The sequence below is a fragment of the Lycium ferocissimum genome, chromosome 5 (assembly GCF_029784015.1).
Source record: "Lycium ferocissimum isolate CSIRO_LF1 chromosome 5, AGI_CSIRO_Lferr_CH_V1, whole genome shotgun sequence".
NCBI classification, from domain to species: domain Eukaryota; kingdom Viridiplantae; phylum Streptophyta; class Magnoliopsida; order Solanales; family Solanaceae; genus Lycium; species Lycium ferocissimum.
The window spans coordinates 70,894,760-70,911,431 of NC_081346.1; the positions used below are offsets into that span (position 1 = coordinate 70,894,760).

At 32.2% G+C, this 16,672-nt stretch overlaps 1 protein-coding gene across 2 annotated transcripts; it reads right to left on the reverse strand.

Moving 5' to 3' along the window:
* Positions 1-8,887: 8,887 nt before the first annotated feature.
* On the reverse strand, positions 8,888-16,440 carry LOC132057284 (probable E3 ubiquitin-protein ligase LOG2). 2 transcript variants are annotated; one of them, XM_059449819.1, is made up of 5 exons: positions 16,213-16,440; positions 15,324-15,833; positions 13,924-14,127; positions 10,050-10,554; positions 8,888-9,256 (listed from the first exon to the last, which is right to left on the reverse strand). In XM_059449819.1, the coding sequence occupies exons 2-5, from the start codon at positions 15,599-15,601 to the stop codon at positions 9,137-9,139; spliced, it is 1,107 nt and encodes a 368-aa protein (XP_059305802.1). In that variant the 5' UTR covers positions 15,602-15,833; positions 16,213-16,440; the 3' UTR covers positions 8,888-9,136. The 2 variants fall into 2 exon arrangements, with proteins under 2 accessions (XP_059305802.1, XP_059305801.1); XM_059449818.1 differs by lacking the exon at positions 16,213-16,440 and having other exon boundaries at positions 15,324-16,025.
* Positions 16,441-16,672: the final 232 nt, after the last annotated feature.

Genomic DNA, 16,672 nt, shown 5'->3' on the forward strand with positions numbered 1-16,672 from the left:
AACTAACCCATAAATATATAGCTCTACATATATAACTTTAATGGACTTTGGCATTCAGAAAGGTTTTCAAAGAAAACATAACGACTTATGTCTTCAAGTAGTTACAAAGTTATCCGTAGGAGTATACATCACAAACACCCAAGTTGTTATACCAAATCAATTAATTGAATCCATAATATATGGCCGCAAAGTGGATAATTAACTATTGCACTAAATCGATCTGGCCGCAAAGCAAGTTCATCTGGGGTGATCAATATTTCATGCCTCATCCCATTTTTGACGCGATGAAACGGCCTTACCTATCGTGATGTGCGATAAGTATTAAGGTCGATCTCGCGAGGAACGGATCCATCATTCTTTCACTGGGGACATATGCACGAACTATAACTTCAAACATTACACATAGTGGTAAAAACAAAATTTTTAGCTCCTTAAATAGTAATATTATAAATGAAATAATATTCTTAATATCTTCTTAAGGGCTCGTTTGCTCTGCAGGATGGGATATAGCAATCCCATGATAAAATGTGGATTATTTCATCCTGCGTTTAGTTGGTGGGATAAAGAATAACAATATCTCTTTGCAAGATGTACTAAATGGAATTGCGATTAAATTTATCTCATATCGCGATATCATCGCCTATCTCATGATCACGCATACCAACGGTTAAATGATGTCTTAACTAAGAACTTATTTTCAGAGACTTTTATGTACATAAATATAACAAATGTTAACATATTTTTCAAGAAAAAAAAAAAACATCCTTAAAAGTATAACGTTTTGCGGGTTAATTTCTCTTGTGTCTAACCAGAAAAAAAATATTGCTGTCCATATATAATGTTATGTTCCAAAAATTGCCACATTAATGTTTTCCGGAGACAAAAGACTCTGAAAGTTGGCTAGAATTAACAAAATAACGATCCTCGGACGTAACGAAAAAGAAGAAAGCAATAAAGAGAAAGTTTGTATGTACATGGGAAGATTTACTATAGACATTTTTTTTTTTAATTTTTAATTTAACTATATTTGGCATGCAAAACTCCCTCACTCCATTAATTTAGATTATTTGTGCTGAATTAGTTCATAAAGGGATTAAGACATTCTTTATTAGAAAGTTCTTCATCAATTATAGGTACTAAACCTGTAATCTTGGACCTTTACAGCATTTCTTTAGTATATAAAAGCATTTTACAAGTCAGTTATTGGATCAGATATTAGGTTTTTGGTTAAAATGTGTATGAACTTAATGTTTTCTATTTTTTTTTTTTTTGGCTTAAAAAAATCAGGTGCAACGTTATTAGAAAGCTACCGTATGTATAACTTTCTAACTTAAATGGTATTTTGAGTATTAAAATAACAAAAATAAGTAACTTTTCTGATTTAAAAGAAAGAAAAGAGTTTAGTTACAGTTTAACTAAGCAATGAACTACCGAATTTTTTTCAAATGTTCTTATGCCCATTCTAAAAACAATAGACCAATCAATGGTGCTCTATTTCTAAAGATATTCGATGGTTTTTGAGAAATATAAGTTTCACAATGGACTCCGGGAATTCACGCGGAGCGTACAGAGACCAAAATCATTTTTAGGAAGGGGCGCTTTTTCGATGCATTCCTCTTGAGAATGAAGAAGAGAGATTCTCTTTTTTCTCATTTTCACCGGTGTTCGATATGACTCAGATCCCGATTAATTCGAATTCACGCTATATAATCATTCCATACCAGGAGTTTTCTCAAAATTCTTAATCTATCTATCGCAATACAATTCTTATCCTTGAATCAAACACCCTTTGTGAAATCAAAAGGTCAATTATTATCCATTACATTTCGTGCAATCGTGTGGACTCTGAAATTGCACAAAATCACTTTCATATAAGGAGTTTGACTTAATTACTAGGCCTACGTTTAACGTACATATTATATTACATTGTTTTTCTAGTTTAATTTCGTTTCTTCTTCTTAATTCTTATTTAAGATGTTCTCTCATTTTGTTTTTAAATCAAGCATGATTCTTGCCAACGTAACTAGCTGGGGTTATTAAAGTCAACTTCATAATTTATTACTCTTTTTCGGGGGGAAACAATAATAAAGGAAATTATAAGACCTCTCTTATATAAGTTATTGCCACATTCAATAATTTATGCGCGTGTTAATATAAGTTAAGTCATCATAGAGCTAGGTGCAATTTTTGACATGTAACAAGACAATTAATTTTAACATATAAATATACTACATGATGTGTATGTTCACGCACACTTGTAAAAATAATATTGAGTCATCTACTGTATATTACAAAGACAAATGACAAAATCATTAAGGTTTAGAATACAAGCGAGTGTAAACTTACTTGCACCCGATGTTTAAGTCAAATCATATTAAAGTTAGAATGTATAATAGTTAATTAGTATGATTTAGCATTAAAAGTGTAAATTGACACTCATTATATTTTTTGGATTATATGAACATCAAATGTGAGGTAATGTTTAAAGGGGCGAAGCACTCTCGGATATTGCATTATCACCACTATGGTGCAATGCCCACTGTAAGTTTCACTAGTCTACTGTAAAAGTTGATTTTCTTTTGCTTTAGAATTGCTGATCATTATTTCCAATTTTAAATCTGATAATTTAAAAAAAAAAAAAAAAAAGAGACACTAACTATGTCTTTGATTTAATTAGCTGACTTGCGAGCAGAAACAAATATTGATGGATGATGATTAGGATAACAATTATCAAAATCACAACTAGCAGTTCTTTATAGGCTGTGTTTATCTAGCTAATAAAGTAGTATCACTTTTAGTATCATATTTAGTGGTTAATTAACAATTGTTAATGCTATGTAAGTATATACTTTGAATCAAAGAAGGAAACTGCTAGGAACATTTAAAGAAAAAGAAAATGAGATGAAACATGCTTTTAGTGAACAATGAAAAGCAGCATGACTTTACAACGAAGTTTCACTTAAATGTACACATAATGACATTATTCAATTTGGACCATTTTTTTACATTTTTTTTTTATTTCAACATTCATCAAACAATTAAACGAAATCAGATTTTTCACTAAGCGAACTTATATATACATATATATATATATATATATATATATATATATATATATATATATATATATATATGAACCTAAATTTTTAACCAAAGCTTTTTTATTAATTCGAATTTAAAATATAAAAAGCAAGAATATATGTTGCTTAAAATTCAACATCTATAATATACGTAAAAAATTAATTCGACAAAAGGGTTTGGATAACGCCCCTAGCTCCACCATTGGTCCTCAATTGATTACGCATACGTGAAACAAAAAAGATAGTGCTACTTTATGTCTTTTATATCTTCAATTCAAGAACTATATATATACATTAGTACATATACATGGGCAGTTAGAGACACACACCCCTTTTGTTACAAAGTATGGTTTTCATAGTGTGAAACGCACTGGAAGATATTGTGCGCAGCAGAAAAAGACAAAACCATATGTACGTCATTTTCTTGAGGATAGAAAAACTAAGTAATGTCTTAGGCTAAGGAAAAATGTTGTACAGTAATAAACAAATAGAAAAACTAAGTAATGTCTTAGGCTAAGGAAAAATGTTGTACAGTAATAAACAAATAGAAATTCGATTACATAAGGGTGTCAAAAAATTAAAAAATCAAATCGACATAAAAAGACGATATGTATTTGATTTTGATTTTGAGCGAGAAAAGATCGAATCAAATCAATATATATTTTATATTAATGCTTGTGGTGGAGTCAGGAATTCAATTAAGGAGATTCAAAATAAAGAATTCAAAAAAAAATTATTTATAAATTTTCAACGAATGAAGTTAATTGAACCTCATCGCATCCCTCTGCCGCCACCCCTAATTGGTCTAGGGAAAAGCTAATTGTGAATGCGCCAATGGTTGACTTCACTAAGTAGTTGCAAGTTCACAGAAAACTTCAAAAACACTATTATTTGATAATATGAATGATATCATTGATGTACTCTAACAAAGGGACCATCCACCAAACAAATAAAGTCAATTATACTTAAGATATGCAACATTTATTTATTTCCAACCCAAAAGTAGATGCTAACCTTTAGCTTCTCTTGGTGGTCACAAATTTTCTTGGCTTGTTATAGTCCACTTGTAAATATTGTGGTGGAAGGTTTGACACTTAAAAGGGACACAGTTTGTACGATGAAGAGTAGACACCAAAATGAATGGAGATATTTTAATCTTTGTTGGTCCTCAACGACATAAAGTTGGTGGCAAAGAAAGACAAGTAAAATAGTGTAACCAAAAGAATTATGGCAAAGAAAGACAAGTAAAATAGTGTAACCAAAAGAATTGCAAGTTGAAATAGAATAAATTTGTCGCGAGGCATAATGCAGATATGAGTAATTAAGAACTCATTTGGGTTGGCTGATCAAAAGTAACTGATAGCTGAAAAGTAATTTTAATTATTAAAATTAATTTTATCAATAAGCAGTTACATGTTTGAATATAAGTATTTGAAGCTACAATATGCAGTTACTTTGTTTTTTGACAAATGCCAGAAATAGAATAGAGAACTAATTAAAAGTGTATGTCATATGAAAAGAATTTCAGAAATTACAAAAAATATTAGAGATAAAATTGTAAAACATTTCGTCAAATTAAAAGTGCTTATGCTTGTAACATCACAAGTTAAGAGTGACTGACTGATGACTTTTGGATGATATTGACTTTTAAGAACTTTTGGTGTTTACCATGCGTATAAAAAAGCCTAAAAATGCTTATAAACTAATTTGATCAACTTATAAACTTAGACAAACGCCCTCTAAGTCACAAGAAAAACTTTGTAAAGGAGTGAAAGTTGTGTGAAATCTCGAAGGAAAAGGAAATAGATGAGAAAGTTGACCAATTAAAAATTTCAAAATTTTTTGAGACACCAAAATTTTGAAAATAACATAACTTGTATTCAGTCGAATTGTAATTACAATATTGCTTGAGTCGTCATAATCTGGATATCAACATATGCAAAAATATAACGACATGGAGGATTTGTCAATTAAACTACCAAACATTGCCAATCAATATGGCGTTGAGTGGTCAAACAATATACACACAGTAGCAAATTAGGATGACCAATTCTCTTTCATGGTTTTCTAATAACCGTGATGTACGGGGCCCAAATTCTATTCTTTCATTAAACTTTCTAAGAATTTTCGTATTCTAATATTTTAAAAATACGATACCATTACCATACCAAACTAATTGCATATGGTTCGGTATGTCATTTTTGATTTCACGACTGTAACTGCAACTTGCAGAACTTTATTTGACTTTGACTTACGTATATCTCGTAATAAAAGATTATGACTTCGACTTTTCTCAATCGTATTAAACATCACACACAAATAGACATATTTAAAAGAAAGACAAGAATTTTGGGCCGTTAATCAATTATACTGATATTTGAATCATGATAGAGTAGTCAAAGTTCCAAAGTCTAAACAACATTAGCCAAAATTAAGCATAATCTTTAGTCCTATACAATTTTACACCAAAAATTTCATTCATTATAGTAGAATAGGCCATTTCCACCATTTCGAGTCTTAATGTATTGAAAAAATAGCAGTAGACAAATTAAAGGATCACCTGAAAGCATGAAACTAGATTTTTCATAAATTTTTTATTAGATGTTTATTTGAGACGTGATGTAATTTTTTCACGACTAGTCTATATATTTAGCAAAAGAGTAAACATAATATATGTTTCATGGATTGTATATACGAGATAAAACTGCATTTCAAAGATATGGTATCCGTATCTATTTTATAAATACCAAATACCATACCGAATACCAAAGAAAATTTAAATTCATACCAAATACCAATTCTTTTACCTGTTTGTGTTTGTTTAGATTCTTTTTATTTGTGTTTGTTTAGAAAGGGCCACAAATGCATAACAGTATCTTAAAAAGAAGGAATGATATAGCATTTATAGTCCCTAAATTATTGATAAATTCTACTTTTGATCCTTGTGATATATAACTCGATATGTTTAACCTTCAATTAATTAAAACGTATGTAATTAGTCCCTTCATGTAGAAAATATGTTGTATTTGAGTATTTATAGAACTATATTACAGTCAAATATGATATAAAATGTGGTAATTAAGTGGTAGAACAATTAATAATTATGGTAAATTTGTGAATATTAAAAAGCAAAGGGATCAAAAGTGCACAATTCAATTAATTAAAAGTTTAATGTTCTTAGTCAGATATTATAAAGACTAAATTTTTTTTATAACCAAAGGACCAAAAATGCTATTTACCCTAATAAATTTTATGAGAAATTAAAAATAAAATAGAAGGGAAAAGTGAATTTGCTTTGTTTTTTTTTTTTTTAAAAAAAAAAATGGTTTTATTACATAGGGGGTAGGGGATTACAAGGTGGGGATTCGAATCCTCACCAATAAGGTAAAAGTTTAAGTAGCTAACCAACTGAGCTACTAGATCCCTACGAATTTGTTTTGTTGACAATGATTGAAAATGAAATAAATGATTAGACTTAGGTCAATAATGGGGTTCAATAATGGGGCCATCTGAGCAGTAATGTTAGTGGAGGAAATAATTGGTTGATGGAGGATTCTTATGATTTTTCTAGGATTTGTGTTAGAAGAAATACACCTGAGTTATTTTATGGAAGAATTTTATTTGGTGAATAGAATTTTCGTTGGGTCACGCTCAAAGAGCACAAATTATTGTGATTTGCATGATGTTTTCTAACTTCTAAGTTCTAACACGAGTGCCTTAATTACTATAGCAAAGCTAGAACACAAAAAGAACTTAATATGAACACTGGTTTATTGAATCATTGAATTAATTCATTAAAATATGATCTATAGTCTTATTACATGATCTTGTGCATTTTTTGTCGCTCGAGAGACCTTTTGGATTGAGTTTGATCTGACGTGATTTTATATATTGTATTGGACATATTTCTAATATTTGATTACTTGATGTTGACCTCTACATTATGTTATTCACTTTAAAAATGAAGCAGTATTAGGGTCCCAAAATTGATTGATGAGTTACAGAATCTTCATGTGGTTTTGAGTATTGTATCTCATAACTAATTATTAAGGTTGAGTCAGGTAGAAGGTTCATTTCTCTTTAACATGAAAGAAAATGTAAGAAAGCATAGAGATGATTATTGATTCAAGCCCATAGGCTTCAGCAGGCCCATCTTCTATGAATCAAAAACAGGAAATGATGCGTGGTGGGCAATTCGCAGAATTGCCCTTCGTTTGGGGTGGTCTTTAAATTTTTTCATAAAAATCTTTAAACATTTTAAACCCATTTAAAAAAATTTTAAAAAAAAAATTCCAAGGCAAGTTTAAATATTTTTGAAAACACTTGTGAGGAATTACCAAAGTTATGAAAATACTTGCCTTATGAACCGGTGACTTGGCAAAGAAACTTTGATAATTCATTCAAAAGTTTATCGGAAAAAAAGTATTCTTCTATAACTAAAGAATTATCAAAGTTGATCAATTCATGCCTTGAAAGCATGGTATGCCGGTAAACAAAATGTGTAATTCATTAACAAAAGTATCTGGGTCTAATACAGCGACCAAAACCTTGTCTTGCGGTTTTTTTTTTAATTTATGCTCAATCGGGGTTCGAAACTCGTTAACCTCATTATTTGAAATATCTCAAAACGAACCTCGAAGGGCAAAAATTAAAAGTTCAATATGTTGCTTATAAAAATTTAAAACCACCCCTAAAATAGGGCACTCCGCCAAAAAAATGATGCGTGGTGTCTCTAAAAGTATCCTATTTAAAATTGTTGTCCCCGCTTAAATATTTTTGAAAAATGACTTTAACATGAAAAAGTTCTTCGGAAAAACTTTTGTTGTCCATCCGGCATTAGTTCTAGTTTTGCCTATAAGACAGAACTTATGATCAATTGAGCAGGTTAACTATCTTGAAATATCTTGAACCTCTGTCTTATAAGTAAAAACTAATTTACGTCCACAACTTATATAGACGGGCCAAAAGCGAGGAAGAATTTATTAAAATGAGTTTCTTGTCTTGAAATATCGTGAACTTCTGCTTTATAAACAAAAGTAATTTATGCCCACAACTTATGTCTAATGGGCAACAAAAGCTTTGCAGAGCAATTTTTTAAAAAGTTTGTCAAGCGGGACCAAAAAATCAAGACCATCCTTTATGGAGGCCATTTGTAAACTTAACCCAAACGAAACTCAATTCGCATCCCTAAAAGTTCAAATGCTGATTTTCACTTCAGTGCTGAAGCGACTAAACTGTTCAAATTTTGATTTTCAGTTCAGTGCTGAAGCGACTAAACATTAAATACTTTGTAATTTTCAGCTTTTCTTTAAACAATGGTCCTCCAATGGACTATTTGTGCAAAGCATACATATTACATATCCATGGAACGAAGGCAAGCTTGGCATCAAGAACATCATGCAGAGAAAATTCATTTTTTATTTCTGTTTTATGGGACATGTTCCTCAAAATAACACTTCTAAATGTACAAAATGAGATGGAACAAGACATTCAAAATTGCTAAATTTGCAAGAAAAAAAAAATTAACTTAACTCACACCTCAAAAGCTGGCTATTAAGGTGGAAGAACCCAAGGCTATTTAAACCTACATAAGCAAATTATGTCCACCGATGTGAGACATAACAGAGATAAATCATAGTACTAAACTTTATTGAACTAGATAAATAAAGCAAATCAAGCACATTTTTGCATATGTTGAAAAATAACTCACAGATTTGGTGGTTATTTGCTACAAGAGATTTATCCAAGTTTGAGAATAAAATAGAAAGCCAGATGTAGATTAAGGAATTGACCAAGCAAACAGTATATTTACTAGGTATAGCTAACAACTCTTTAAGAACATGCAGGGGAATTCGAAAGCACTCGCAAATAAAAACAAAAATGTAAAAAAAAAAAATGGCTCAACTCAACAGCAAGTCTTGATCCAATTGTAGGATTAAGAGACTTGCTGCTGTTGGATTATTCTAATCTGGGAGCAATGGACAAAACCAAAAGGTTAAGAAGTAAGAAAGTAAAGATATTTATACAAGAGTGATTCTGGCAACTCTTTCCTATTTTTACTCTTCGGCTGCACCTTCACTGACCTTGATCTCCAAAAGGCGCTCAACTGGCTGTCGACAAATAGGACAGCGATTCGTCTGGAACCTCAAAACCTTTGCGCATCCGCTACACATGCACTGCATCAAGAAAGATACTCAATCATGTGATCTACAATAAACTATTAACTTTGTAAATTAGAATAACCTAGTACTCATAGGTATCTATCTTATATAGCGCTTGTTCAATCATTAAATGACTGAAGGATAAATGCAGGGAAAATGAAGCTTAAGAAAGATACATCTGCTACACAATATCTTTCAACTGACATCTTAAATCACTCAGCGGCAAGAGAAGGGAAGAGGTGGGATTAAGAGATGTCAAGAAGCAACCAAGAGGAAAAACGGTGGACATAAGGGGTGTGTTTGGTATGGTGGAAAACATATTTTCTCATGTTTTGTTGGAAAACATTTATGGAAAACATTTTTCAAGGAAAACATGTTCCTTAAAAATGAGGAAAATGACTTCCCTAGTAGGAGTAGGGAAAACAAGTTCCATGTATGGCATTCCACACTAGTTATAATCTAATACCCACCTCCAACACACCACACCCCACCCCTAGGCCCCCATGCCAATCCCAGTAGTGTTTGCCTTAGATTATATACAAATGTTTTGGAATAATATTTTCTGCTTATTTACCAAACACCAGAAAATAAGTAAAAAACCCACTTATTTTCCAGAAAACAGTTTTTCAGGTTCATACCAAACACACCCTAGGTGTCAGAAGGATTTTGTTTTCAGATTCTATTAGCAAAACTGTTTAACTGCATGCTGCAGAAACTATACCATATATTAATCATGGTATTGCAGATGTTTGTGAACATATAAAGACCGACACTCAACATAAATTGTTAACAAAGGGTAGAATCATACCATGTGCCGACATGGAAGTACAGTAGTATCCCGAGGTTCAGAGAGGCATATGACACATTCTTTCCCAGGATCATTTCCATCAAAGTCGCCTTCAACTGAATTACCAATCCCAAAAATCTCTTGCAACTCATACCTCATGCCATTGACAAAGAGGATCTGTTTCACCACCCTAACATGGTACTCACCTTTGTCCTTCTCGAAAACCGCTTGAGTAATCTGTGAATTAGTGGACACTACTGACGCAGCACTCCCGTCCTCCGATCCACTTTGGCTATCTACTAATGACGCCTCTGCCTTGACCGCAAGTGGATACACATCTGCCTCACCATCTTTGGGCAATTCTGCCTCTTCAAACATTGAAAGATCAATGCCGGTTCCGGATGGTTGCCTAAACTTCTGAGCTAAACCTTTTTGAAACTCGAAAGTTACTGGTGGGAGCAAGCTTTCCTTCATAGAAGTCAAGCAACAATCTTCACCTTCTTTTGCGAAGAAAATAACAGTCATGCTGCAAGAGAAAAAAGAAAGAAATACTTTTGATTAGCTCACGTTGAAAGCACTTACATGTCACTTGAAGAGTCAACAACTTGAAGAGTCAACAATTTATCACAAAGCAATGACAAGAAACTACAATTTTTAGTAACAAACAAGTACGGGTGGCAAAATTATTATTGTACTACCCTGAGGAGAAATGGGAAAAATGGAGAATCCTTCTGTGGAGAAGCAAATTTTGATTTTACCCTATGCCTGTGAGTGTTGGGAAGTGATCTTCTTGTGTTCTGTAATAATCGAAAAATTCATGCGGATATGTGGGTTATGAAGGAGTATGGGGTTAAAGAATCTTGAACAAAGAGGTGTACCATCAAGTATCCTATTGATCCTGTAGGATAGTTGTTTTGTCTCCCCTTTTGCATGTCAAATGGAGGTGCAGATCAATTTTCCAAATGATGACTCGATCAAATATCCAAAGGTTACCAACTGTTATGCCAAACATAGAACTATACCACCTATTGGTTAATAACAAACATTTTGAGGTTGGTTGGGCTTTAACTGGATGAATTGATACATCGTTTTGTACATGAAGTACTGACTTGCAATTGTTGATTGATGTTTATTTGCAAACTCTTATGTCAAAGTGAACTGTGTAGAAAGATGGTTTATCTATATGTTTGGCTTAAAGTGGTACAGATTACTTAAAAGTGCTTAGCAGCACATAATGCTTATCAACTATTTATAATCATCTACCCTAACCAGGCTCTATGTTTTTTCTTCTAAATATGTATCTCAACATGAGCTTCCATGGATCATTTCCTTCCTAAAAACAAGGGGATAGCTGTAAGGAGCGCACTGCAGATATCAACTGCCTCTTTGATGTCTGCTGCCACTACACAATGATGCACGATATGCAGACAAAATGGTTCTTTACCATCTCCCATTGTTTTCATCAAAAGAGAAAGCAAAAATTCATAATAGACCAGAATACAGTGACACATCAATAATGATATATAGATGGATTAGAAGATCAAAATTACTGATTACTACTCATCAAGGGAGTTTGAACATCAGTGCTTAACAAGAGACAACTTCAAATTATCGTACACAAGTAATTTATTTTTATTTTTTTAGAAGGTACACAAGTAATTATTAACTAGACCCAAGGCTTATTCAAATGACCCAAAGTAGTACTGAGTCATGCTCAAAGATTTGCGGCAGAACTCTCTCATCTAATTGTTTTTTTTTAAATAGACACATTTAACTATTCATCCTAGGTCGTTAAAGAGATTGTAGGACTAGCAACAACAAAAAGAAAATTACATTAATGTCCGAGATAAAATAAAATGCTGATCAAGTTTCCAATTTCTCTCTCAACAAAGTATCAATGTGCGGCATGATATGGGAGTTTGTCAAAAGATTGACTCAGAGAGTGCATGAGTATTAATTAAATCCCCGCAAACCAGGTATAAATAATCCTCTTATTGTCTATATGTGTTCCCAAAATTACTGAATGATTAAAAAGTTCAAAACTTTCTTGGACAAAAACAAATCTAGCATACCTCACCCTTCTGTCCCAATTTTAAACAGACACTCACCCTAGTTGGAACTTCCCAAGATGTTCGACACCATTCTATTGAAAATTTAATCCTATACAACTTTACATAATTCATGAGCTTCATTTCAATTACCTATTCAAATTTAAACTTTAATATCATGTTTTATATACCAAGCAAACTTCCAAAACTCATTATTTCATTATTGTTTCCACAAATACTAACATAATAATAAAGTCAAGTCTAAGACTTTTAACTCTGACCCTGTAAGAAATAATCAAATTAAAGAATTCAAAGGAAAGGTACCAAATTAAAACTCCCACATATTGAATTTATTTCATAAATGTCAAACTAACTTCCAAACCATTATTTAACTATTCTTTCCACAATACTAACATAGTACCAAGGTCAAGTTAAAAATCTTTCAAATCTGACCCTGTAAGAAAAAACCAAATTAAAGAACTCAAGGGAAAGGTACCAAATTGAAACTCCCACAAAATGAATTTATTTCTTAAGTCAAACTAACTTTCAAATCATTATTTAACTATTTTTTCCATAAGACTAACATAGTCCCAAGGTCAAGTTAAAGTCTTTCAACTCTGACCCTGTAAGAAACAATCAAATTAAAGAACTCAAGGGAAAGCTACCAAATTGAAACTCCCATCTATTGAATTAAATTTAATTTAATGAACAAGTACTAACACCACTACACATATTTAAATACACTTCAACTGACACAGATCCCATATAACATCAATTTGCATAAAATTTCACAATTAAAAAGACAGGAAAATGGAAAAAAGAAAGATACTGGACACCATTCTATTGAATTTTTATCCTATACAATACTCCAAGAACTTAAATTCACTTAGCTATTCAAATTTAAACACTAATATCATGGTTTATATATCAAACTAACTTCCAAACCATTATTTAACTATTTTTTCCACAACACTAAAATAGTACCAAGTTCAAGTTAAAGTCTTTAACTTTGACCCTATAAGAAACAATCAAACTAAAGAATTAAAGGGAAAGGTACCAATTAAACCATTATATAAATATTTTTTCCACAATACTAACATAGTACCAAAGTCAAGTTAAAGTCTTTAACTCTGACCCTGCAAGGAACAATCAAATTAAAGAATTCAAGGAAAGGTACCAAATGGAAACTCCCATACATAGAATTAACTTCAACATAATGAACAAGTACTAATACCAGAATTTTTAGCCAAAATTGTCCCATACCTATGGGAGTAGGTCTATTTGGTCCTTCAAATATAACCTTGAACATCTTTAGTCCCTTAAATTTGCTAAAGTGGAACACCTTTGGTCCAACTAAACGAATGGACTTAAAATCTAGATCTACACATATTTGAATACCACCAAAAAAACACTACTAAAAACACAGATAGAGTCACAAACAGATTTGAAGGACCAAAATAGACCTACACATATTTTACTACACTTTAACTGAAACAGTCAAACAAATAGTAACATATAACATCAACTAAACCATTATTTTAACTATTTTTTCCACAAAACTAACATAGTACCAAAGTAAAGTTAAAGTCTTTAACTCTGACCATGTAAGAAACAATCAAATTAATAGTTTCATTTTTATGAACAAGTACCATGAGAAAGGTACCAAACTGAAAGTTCCATATATAGAATTAATACTTTCAGTTTTATCAACCAAGTACTAATAATACTAGACAGATTTGAATACACTTCAACTGACACAGATACCATATAACATCAATTTGCATAGATTTCCCAAACAAGCATACAGTTAAAAGGAAAAAAAAGGACAACATTTTTTAAAGCATTACCTTCCAGGAACTGTGGCATCAAAAGTGAAAGCAACAAGATATTTGCCAGGATTAGCTTCATCAGGCTCAATCCTTAAAGTCTCCTTTTTCAAATTAACATCATTTCTTATTGTAACAGCTTTTTGATGCTCCACATACGGTGCTGGCATCATTGGTCCATACGAGTACCGCCCGTTAACCCAATTAGCATGACCTGGGTCCATCCTGTGATTAGACGTCCCAAAATTAGCCCATGAAAACATAACATCCAAATAATAACCGGCCTATTTATTAGCTCAGCCCATCAAAAATTAGGCTGATATGTAGCCCAAATTGACCCATGAGAAATCTTGTCAAAATATTTTACAAAGACCTTTTTTATTGGTCAATTTGATATATATATTATATATATATATATATATATATATATATATATTATATATAGCCATAATAAAGGAAAAATAGTTTTATTAGCTAAAAAATTATAACATAACAAAAAAAGCAATTAAAACTTTGGACCTGTTTGGCCATGAGAATCATTCACTTTCTCCCTGAAACTGTTTTCACTTTATTTGAAAATCAATGTTTGGCCATGAAAATTCCAAATACGAATTTGAAAAACACCCAATACCTTGTTTTCACTTTCAGTACATTCAAACAAACAAATATTCTTTGCAAAAACTATTGCCTTCAAAAAAATAAAGTGAAAAAACATAGCCAAACGCCTACTTAGTAAGAATTTCAAGTTGGGTTATATAACAAGTGTATAACACACTTTATAGCCCATCCCAAGTAAAGGGTGTGTCAAATAGCAATTCGCAGAATTGCCCCTTTCTTTGGGGTGTGGTCTTTAAAAAATATTTGGTTTGCATAGTTTAGCCAAACGCCTTATGCGATTTTTACTTAGTGCATAACCAAAATTGTTCGAAAAGTTTAAAAAAAAAATGTCTGCCCCCGGTTATATAACACACTTAAGGAATTATTTATCTTTAATTAAGGCATAACCAAAAGTATGCCTTAACTAAAAGTTTCATCTCGGGCGAAAGCCCCTCCGCATAACTTCCTTAAGGAAAAACTTTTAGGCGAGGGGGTCTCAAGGTATGGGTCAGCTCATTTTTGACCTACCTAAATTCAAGAAAAGTCCAAGTAACTTTTAAGGAAAACTAAAGTTTGCGGGTCAACTTTTCCTCAAGGCATAATTTAGTTTCGCTGCTCAAAATTTTGGCGGCATAACCCTTTAACTAAAATCGTGCCTTGAAAAAAAAAAAAAAAAAAATGTCTCAGCCCAAGGGCAATCCGTGGGTCTAAATTCAGCCCAAGCGTCAGCTCATTTTAACTAAATTCAGCCCAAGTAACTTCGTTGGCAGGTCAATTGCGCCTAAATTCAGCCCAACACGCTCATTTAACACCCCTACCCGTACCTGTGATGATGATCATAAGGAGCTGGTAATGGCACCGGCATAGCTGGTGGGTGTGGTGGGTAATAACCACCGGGGTATTGATAATACCCCGGTGGTGGTGGTGGTGCATTAGGATTAGGGTATTGATGAGGTGGATAAGGTGTCGCCGCTGCGAAAACGTAACGGTTAGCATTTATCTCAGGTTGTGGTTGTTGTGGTGGTGGTGGTGGTGGTGGGTGGCTTCTACGGCTACTGCTACGGCGACGCCCGTTAACACCACTACTTCCCATATTACCCATTTTTAAACAAAGTTCAATCTTTTTTTTTACCCCACAAATCAAGAATTTGTCAAGTTTTGATCAAACTATTAATGAAAATGAACAAAATTCAGACACCCTTTTGCCTCTTTTTATCAAATTATGGCCTGAAATCCAGGAAAATTTCAATCTTTTTTCACCTCACAAATCAGGAAATGGAAATTCACTAACTTTGAATCAAACCATGTATGAAAATGAACAAAATATAGATGCCCTTTTGCCCCTTTATCAAATTATGGCCTGAAATCTAAGAAATTTTTTATCTTTTTTCACCTCACAAATCAAGATATGGAAATCCACTAACTTTGAATCAAAGCATGTATGAAAATGAACAAAATTTAGACACCCTTTTGCTCCTTTTCACAATTTATAGCCCAAATTGTTGATTTTTTTAGAAAAGATTCAACCAATCAAGAACCTGGAAATCAAGAAATGAAACTGAGCAAAATATAGACACCCTTTTGCCCCTTTTTTTCAAATTATAGCCCAAATTTCAATCTTTTTACCACCAAACCAAAAGCACGGAAATCAAGAAATGAGAATTCACTAACTTTGACTCAAACCATGTATGAAAATGAACAAAATTTAAACACCCTTTTGCTCCTTTTCTCAATTGATGGCCCAAATTGTTGATTTTTTAAAGGAAAGATTCAATCTTTTTTTTTTTACCCCCAAATCAAGAAATGAAAATTAGTGGATTTTGACCATCAATGAAAATGAACAAAATATAGACACCCTTTTACCCTTTTTCTAAATTAAGCATTAAGCTCAAAATTTTAATTTTTTAAGGAAATAGGAAATCAAGAATCAAAAAACACAGACTCTGAATCAAACCATTAATGAATTAAGCTCAAAATTGTAATTTTTTTTTTTTTTAAAGGAAATGAGTTTTGGAGGAAACAGAACAGAAGAAGGAAAACAATGAGATTAAAGGAAGCTTTTATATGCAAATTGTAGAGATGATTATGAAGCAAGTGGAAGAGGAATCTTGATGATGATGGGGTAGGGGTAGGGTAGGGCGTGGGGGGTATATAATGGGATATGGCTAAAGTT